Source organism: Sinocyclocheilus anshuiensis, unplaced genomic scaffold, assembly GCF_001515605.1.
Source record: "Sinocyclocheilus anshuiensis isolate Anshui unplaced genomic scaffold, SAMN03320099.WGS_v1.1 scaffold741, whole genome shotgun sequence".
Classification (NCBI taxonomy): domain Eukaryota; kingdom Metazoa; phylum Chordata; class Actinopteri; order Cypriniformes; family Cyprinidae; genus Sinocyclocheilus; species Sinocyclocheilus anshuiensis.
Window position 1 is genome coordinate 176,830 of NW_015539867.1, and position 8,541 is coordinate 185,370.

At 38.1% G+C, this 8,541-nt stretch overlaps 1 protein-coding gene across 1 annotated transcript in view; it reads left to right on the plus strand.

Annotated features, from left to right (window-relative positions):
- LOC107685012 (1,4-alpha-glucan-branching enzyme-like) overlaps positions 1-8,541 on the plus strand; it is a 163,955-nt gene that overhangs the window by 138,450 nt on the left and 16,964 nt on the right. The window contains exon 14 of the mRNA XM_016481431.1: positions 4,052-4,162. Coding sequence (XP_016336917.1) covers positions 4,052-4,162 — 111 coding nt within the window. The remainder of the gene's footprint in view (positions 1-4,051; positions 4,163-8,541) is intronic.

An 8,541-nucleotide genomic window follows, 5' to 3' on the forward strand; every position in this document is an offset into this window, starting at 1 on the left:
ATAGGAGACTGTAATGCAGGAAATTCCTACCTAACCTCGGTCAGGTGAAGTGCTGGTGGTTATAGGGGAATTAGGAAGGGGAAGAAAAGGTCATGATGTAAAACCCCCGAAGGAAATGAGTAGATACTCAAGTATCACTCTGATCTGGACGAAAGCGCTGACGCCTTGTCTGGATCACATCCCTTAGGTCTTGCCTACCTCCCCTTGACCCACGATTCCTCCTTCCCCTACCCGCGGGCAGAGCAGCCTGATACGCCTGGAGCACTGCCATACCATAATAATAGGATAGAGATCGCTCTTACCATGTTCAAATGCACACTTCAAACAAAACAGTCATTGAAGGCGAAGAAGAGAATGACATGTTCTCCCGGTGCCTATTTATACTAATAGTCGCACCGGTAGTGACGTCATGGGCTGTCGCCGGCCAATGTGTTGTTGGTGTTTTTTCAATGTATGCTTCAGACACGGGTAACGACGAGGCGTTCCCCATAGCGCCCCCTAGAGGACACAGTTCGAAGTTCCCTTGAAAGGGAATGCAAAGTTTCTTAGGGAACAAAATTTTTTGTGAAGGAATGCAGAAGTTTTGCAAGTGAATGCAAATGCATTTAAATATAATTTTTCCTCCCATCATCTCATATATTTTTTCTATCATCATGTCCCCTTAGGTGATCGGTAATGTACTTCATTTTAAAACACATCATTCAAATACTATTATAACAAACAAAAAAGTAGTCAGTACACTGTGTGTAGCAGTACACTTGTATTCCGTTCTAAACATAGCCTTTGATAAACAACAGTTGGACTCAAAACAAATTGGAGAGATTGATTGGATTGTTTAATGTTGATTTAATGGTGATTGATTAAAGCTGTAGATACCATCATAAGATTCAAACGTTAATCTCATTCACACAGTGAACACAGGGTGGGCACAGAGACATAATGTTTGTAGCCAAAGAATGAAAGTAACTAAATTGTTTATCTAAACTGAGAAGAAACAGACATGAATCTTCTGAAACGACAGCTTCCAGGGCTGTTAAAGCGATACGTTATAGTCTGGACGTTTTCCAGCATTTCAACAGAGGCGATTTAAGGGCAGAATTAAAGTAGGGAACAAAAGCTTTAGAAGTGAAAAAAAGGGTGAATTGGCTAGAGAGAATGATAACGTGTGTTTGAAATGAGAGAAAACTTTCAAAGCAGATAAAGACAGAGAGCGAGGAAAGGTCATGGGGGTATAGATTTTAGATTTAGGATATTAGATTTTTGACAGTTCAAGGAGTTTAGGTGAATGACCCACGGCGGTGTTGATTCCCAAAGTGATTCCTGTAGTGTGGAGACCCGATTCCTTCCCCAAGAGTCACTCAGTCCTTCCGTGAAAAGTAGAGGAGCCTGGTGGAAACTGTCAGGCTCCGTTCAGAGCTAGTGGGGAATAGCTCTAAGAGAAATCGGGCCACCTTCCAAACAACCTGGGGAAAAACAGACTGAATGGGAATGGATTTGGAAATGCATGACGGCATGCAATAAAAAAGACTGAAATCTAAAAAGAAGAGATTGCTTTCCCACCAGCCTCCCCTAAGATGCAGACATTCTCTGAAAATCAGGCAGCGGGGTTGCTTGGGGGTGCGGTTCTGCTTGCGCACACGCCATTGTTGTCTGTTTACTAGATTCAACCACAATCCCTCTCAAATCCCCAATTTTACACCGAGCCGTGGCATTTTTATTGCCGATTTTAAAACTATCACGGCAAGTCGGCGGATATAAGCTCTCTCCAAAATGATGTGCTTGGCAATTCCTGAACCTGATGTTTTTTTCACCCTCCTTCGTGAGGTTTTGTTTGTTTGTTGAAGGAGTAAAGGAATACGCCTCTTGGGAAGGAGGAAGGCGGATCTGGATCAGCTCCATAATTTTTGGAAGTAGAGATTTTCTGGTTTAATGAGAATAAGGTTGCCACCTGCCCTTCTTATCCAGCTCACAATTAAAAAACATGTTTGACTTTCTCTAATCCCTACAGCAGCTGGCAGCTTTTACAAGCATCGTCATATGAAACTCACCGTTAATTTTAAACGTTGGTAATGTAAGTCTGTGAAAGGACAGAAATAGGACTGTCAAATTGATTAATCGCGAGTAGTCGTATCCAAAATAAATGTTTGTGTTTGTGTGTGTATTTACTGTATATATACATATAAATATACACAGTACACACACATATATTATGTAAACACAAACTTTTATTTTGGATGCGATTAATCACGATTAATCGATTTGACAGCCCTAGACAGAATATATTCATTTACATCGTAAAAATGTTTTCTTTATTACATAATACTTATTTTCCACAGTTTAAAGATGTTTAACCTCTTTAGCAGCAGTCAAATGTCAGAAATAATTTTTCAGTTGTAGCATTTCACAGGATCACTGCAGCCGTTAAATGACTCACGAATCACAGTATCGATTCTGATTAGAATATGCATGCTAATTGTTAACATTTGACCGCCAGTTTCTTTCACTTTTTTTTTTCTTCATTTTTTATTTTTTTGACACTGACCTTCAGGGAACCTTATGACCGTAAAAAGTTGACTGTATGCTAATTGTGAGCCAAAAAGCTGCAAAAATATGTTTTATGCATTACCCTAGCAGGCAATGAAAATATATGCAGAAATATTGTGAAATTATGCAGAAAAATATATATTTTCTCTGTCTTACTGTGTTAGATACAGCATTAGATATATAATATTAATGTAAGAAAAAAGCCAATTCATTTTTTCCACTTTGCCCTTCAAGACTTTTCTGTTCAGATGTATGCATTCATTTTCATCACACGTTTAGCTGAAATTTGTTCGCACCAAAAAAGTTAGCACTTACCAGTCTGAAGTGTTACTTCATTTTCATGATGCAGTGTTTTAACTGCATTTTGTGTAACTGTTACATTTGAGACGTTTGATAATAAGAATCCACTAACCTGTAGTATTTGAATTAGTTTTTTTCTTCCCATAATGCCATAGTTTAGAGTAAGTGAGGTCTCCCCGGCTTCTTTCCTCACCATGTGGAGCCTGTTCACTGGTCTGGCTGTGAACACACACACATACACACTAACACGCCTCTGATGGGGGTAAATTATGTTGTAGCTAATGATTACGTTTGCTAGCGGGGGGGGCGTAGAGGATTGCCTGAGGGCCTCCACAGGAAGGCAAGGGTGAGATATGTTCCTTAGACATAAACTCTTGACTAAAGACTCAGATGAATTAGTCATTATAATTATAAATGTCCCTGTGACACATAACATATACTTACTGGCAATCATCGCTTCAACACTTCCTGCCATTTCCCTGTGATGTGAATCAGTATGTGGTGAACATGAATTTGGGCACTAGCAGGGGTCTTGATCCAGTAAACATTGGGAAATTGGTGATTCAATTACATGTAACATGATTACAGGGTCACAAGCTAGTATTTATCATCAAAACTGCTGCATAACACACCATGACTAATATGCTTCAGGTATTATTTTTTAGCATTCGTGTGAATTTTCATAAATCAAAAATTTAAGTATATGCTTAATCTTAAAAAAAAAAGAGAGACACACAACTGCCTGGCCAAAAAAAAAAAAAAAAAAAAGTTGTCATTTGGATTTAATGCATCAGTGCAGTATAAAAATTGTTAACTTATTTAAATAAATAATTTTTTTCACAGTTGATGACTTTTTTAAATAAATAATTTTTTTATTCTTCTGATTTCTCTCTCAAACAAGTATAATTGATTAGAAGTGTCTCATGTCTGCAAATGTGCATGTGTCTCACCTCAGAGATGTAGATAGAGATCAATGTCTTGTGTGTCATTTTCTGGTGTTTTCCCTCTTGTCTTGAGCTGTTACTCAACAGCACAGCCATCCATCACATCTCATGCGTTTATCATTATCCGACCAACCATCTGTCCCTGAGCTACTCCTGACAAGAGAGAGGGAAAGAATAAGAGAGAGATAAATGTCACAAGACCAAAGAGCGTTTGACTGGAGTCTTCTTACAGTTCCTTGATCATGTTTTGTATCAGATATAAGATCAAATTGAACTCGGACAAGCTTCAGTATGGGGGTCACGGGAGGCTTGTGCAGGACACAGTGTTTTTCACGGAGCCCATGCCTTTCAATGGCCGAGCCCAGTCATTTCTGGTAAGTTTCATTTCTATTACAACCTTCCACTCCTAAACTGTTGACAAAAATTGGTTGTAGTAGTGGGCAACACTCCTGGCTGGTCCATGACCTCAAGTTTACCCTTTAACAAAGCACTCGATCCATAGAAATCACATTAATATATTTTCGTCACCATATTTTTCCATCGCCCATTTTTTTCTCCACCACTTTTTACTTGTAGCGGGGATGTATCTAATACAGAATTAGCATCTCCATTGTTCGAGGAGGAATCTTCATTTTGTTTGTTATGGTGAGTGGCGATCTGACATTGGAATTTGTTATCTCAGACCCACGTTCAATCAATTGCTTTTCTATCCAGTCTAGTGAAACCACAAAACAAAATGAAAACAAATGTGCTCCTGAATGAGTAACTCAAAGCAAAAATGTACAGCTAGACAAATAATTCAACATGAAGTTGTGGATCAATGCATTTATCCTCTATCCAAAAGTAACAGATGTAGACATTAAATTATAAAAATCATATATCCACTCGTTTGAGAATTGATTGCTTCCTTTAATCACTGTATTGTGAAAAGATTTGTTAACTACACATTGTTCTCATTGACTGACCTTGGTATCTGAGCCTGTGTTTGAAGGATTTGGGTTTGTACAGTATCTATCTTTTCCATGTGCTGCAATATGCAATGAGCCACAGAAATCTTTGCTTATTTCATTTTAGTTTAAAGTAATGTCTGTGTAGTACTTCAAGGTTGTGTGAGTATGTGTGTGTTTGTGATGTACTTGCAGCTAAAAAAGGATCCTTGTGGTCTCTTGTGTCCAAAGCTTTGAATTAAAGCACACTGGGTGCGCTGTAAACAGAACCTTGATTCTGACCCTGAAATGCTACAGTTACATGTATAAAAACATGTTACCTGAACTAGCTCAAAACAGCAGCGGTTTTAAAGAGGTGAGCACAGTCATATTTCATTATGCAATAGTAAGCTTCAGAGAGTATGGCGTTTATTGAAAAATACAGCTTTAAAGTAGAGCAAGAGATTGAATAAATCATGATCTCATTTCGGCCTCATTACAGCTCGTTGAATTTTATGACAATCCACTTTATATAGTCTATGAAGTCTGAACTCTGAAGGTGAGCACTGCTGCCCTTCCCATAAATCAGCTGAAGATTTTTAAGTAATTTTTGCAGAGCAGCCCAAACTGCTTGTTTGAGGTGTATAGGCTCTTTAGGCAGTGTGAAGGTTCTTCGGTTATGCAAACATTCTTTTTGCTGTGTTAAGGTTGGTTTGGAGAGTTCTTTATGCAGTAATTGTATGTAATGCTGTTCAATTCCTTGTCTTAATGTCATGTAAAAGGTTCCTTATTCTATGTAAAGTTCTTTTATGGAGAGTGAAATTTGTAAAGTTCTACAAGTGTGTTGTGTAATTTACTATGCAATATAACATTTCTTCATGTAATGTGAAGATTCTTTATGCACTGTTTGTTGATTGTGCTGTGTAATTTTTCTTAATTCTGTGTTAAAGGGATAGTTCACCCAATAATATAAATTACCCCATGATTTACTCACCCTCAAATAGGGTTGGTATCGTTTGGGTTTTTTTCGATACCGGTGGCAAATCGATACTTTTAAAACGGTTCCGGTGCCTAAACGGTGCCTGAACCAGTACTTATTCAAAAATAAATACATAAATAAAAATTCCCTCAAAAATGATGGATTGGTCATTAGCACTATAAACACATGATGTGTTTCATTCATACTGGACGCCAGAGGGCGCCATCACACAGAAAATCCACATATCCCATCACAGAAGTAGCGGAACTCATGACCCTCCAGGAAATGCCTTATATGGACAAAGGCATGGCTATTATAGCTGTCACTGAGTAAACAGAATATATAAACGTTTTGAATGATAAAACAAAGACAATAAACACTAGACTGCGACAATATAGTTTATCTGTGTTATTCAAGCCATCTCTGGTATTTTCATAATAATTAAGTATATTTAGAATCCATTGCTAATCGATGTATTATTTTTAAAGTAGCCTATGGAACATATTTTCTGCCTCATTCTGTGACAAGAAGCCACATCAGATCACAGAAGGAAGCATTTGACTGGTGTTGTGGAGTAAAAAGGTTATAATGTTCTCTTTTGTTGGACAACAGGTTTAGAAATGTGAATACAAGGGAAGTTTAGCTTTAGGCATTTTAATTTAAGCATGTTTAGCTTAGTTAACGGTGCATGGCACTGAAATGAGGCACCGAAATCTGCTTTCTGATTCGGTTCTAGTACTTACTGTTTACATAGGTACCGGTGCCATATTGGTACCGGGTTTCGGTACCCAACCCTACCCTCGAACCAAGCTAGGTGCACATGACTTTCTTCTTTCAGGCAAAATCGGAGTTATATTAAAGCTGCAGTCCGTAAGTTTTGCCTCTTTGTCGCCATCTCTGTTTGAAACCTGCAATTGCAGTTATTTGTGGAATTATCATCTTTACATGGGTTGTGCATCGGCACAGCTCAGGCCCGGATTGGCTAATCGGGAGCACCGGGAGGATTCCCGGTGGGCCAGTTTGTTTTTTTTTTGGCCGCGAGGGCCGGTGTTGTCATGCAACTTGGTTGAAATATGGATGCTGTTCTGCCTGCACTCACAGCAGACCCACTCTTTTTTATTTATTATTTTCTCTCAGCCCCACTCGCAGAGGGCTGCCAACCGTTCCGTAGCATCAAAGAAGCGTCTTGTCTACGGAACGCAGTTTTCCCTGTATTTGCAGGCATACGCCGTATGACCACCAGACCATATGAAATTCTCAATTGATAACTAATCATTCTTTTTGCACAAATCATTGTTTTATTTATGAACGTAGCCGTTTGATGGGAGGCTTTAAGGCCAAGCGAAATCCTGCCAGCTGCTCCCGCTTCACAGCGAACGGGACTCGCGCTAATGGCAATTTCCTTTCACTATCCACATTTTGATTTTGCCAAATCAGTTTGGGCGAATGCAAACAACTTATTGATCATGAGCCCAACATCCAGCAAGACAAGAAAACATTCAATCTACCTGAGGCAAGACGTATTTCGCTATTGTAAGTTTATGCTGTTAAATTAAGAAAAAAAAATACATTTAAAAAAATTCACTTCCAGCATATTCTTAAACTTGGACCTTGTTATTGAAGTACAAATGTAACATTTTTAATTGGAAAAATATGCAGTTTCATTCATTCAAAGGCTATAATAGTTGCAATAAAATTTTAGTTAAAAAATTTAAGTGCAATTGTTTAAAAATGCTTTATTGACTGACGTTTCATAGATGTTCAGTTATGCTTTCAAATTTCATGCCATTTGTAGGCTATGTAGCCTATGTAATTTCACAGTATTTAAAATTACTACACTAGGCCTTCTTGTGCAGTCACAATTCTATAATGGTACAATTTTCTTAATTTTTTTGTATGACATTAGGCCTAAAATTATTTTGGATACTGCAAAATACTGCAGGCAGGCATTCATTACAGTACAAATATTTTGAGTGTCCCTTATTCTGTCCCTTATTTCCTTTCAAAAAAAATTACAACTGTCCCTCATTTTCCATTTCTGAAGTTAAGATTTTTACATCAAAACGAAAGCTCTAGAAAAATACAATGAATTACAAGGCTGTAGAGAACAGTGCACTGTTGCAGACTTTATATACTGAGGTTTTAATTACATGATTTTAATATAGTCAGTCGTGAACTAAATTGGGCCGGTCTATGGCATGAACCTCCAGAGCTGAAAATGAGTCCCACTCCGGCCCTGGCACGGCTCCTCAGCACAGATTAATCTAATGTTTTGAGGTCTATGTGTGGCCTCCCGACTGAGCCTGGTTTCTCCCAAGGTTTTTTTCTCCATTCTGTCACCGATGGAATTTTGGTTCCTTGCCGCTGTTGCCTCTGGCTTGCTTAGTTGGAGACACTTAATTTCCAGGGATATCGTCGACTTGATTGCACAGATACTATTTAAACTGAACTGAGCTGGATGATGACATCACTGAATTCAATGATGAACTGCCTTTAACTGAAAATTTAGTGTTTACTATTGTCCTTTTGCATTATTGACACACTATTTTACTATTTAATACTGTAATGCTGCTTTGACGCAGTCTGTATTGTTAAAAGCGCTATATAAATAAAGGTGACTTGACTTGATGTGACGTAATGACGCAAAGCATGACAAAAACCTACCAGTACCACTTAAATTAGAAAACATTTTTACAAGCTTACCGTTGTGAATCGGGCTAAGGTAAGGAGATAGTTTTGAACACTGGCTGGTTATGTACTTGATTTATGGGGGTTAATCTGAAGTCAATTGATGCATTTGTGTAAGAAAAATATCCATATTTAAAACTTTATAAACCGTATAAACCGT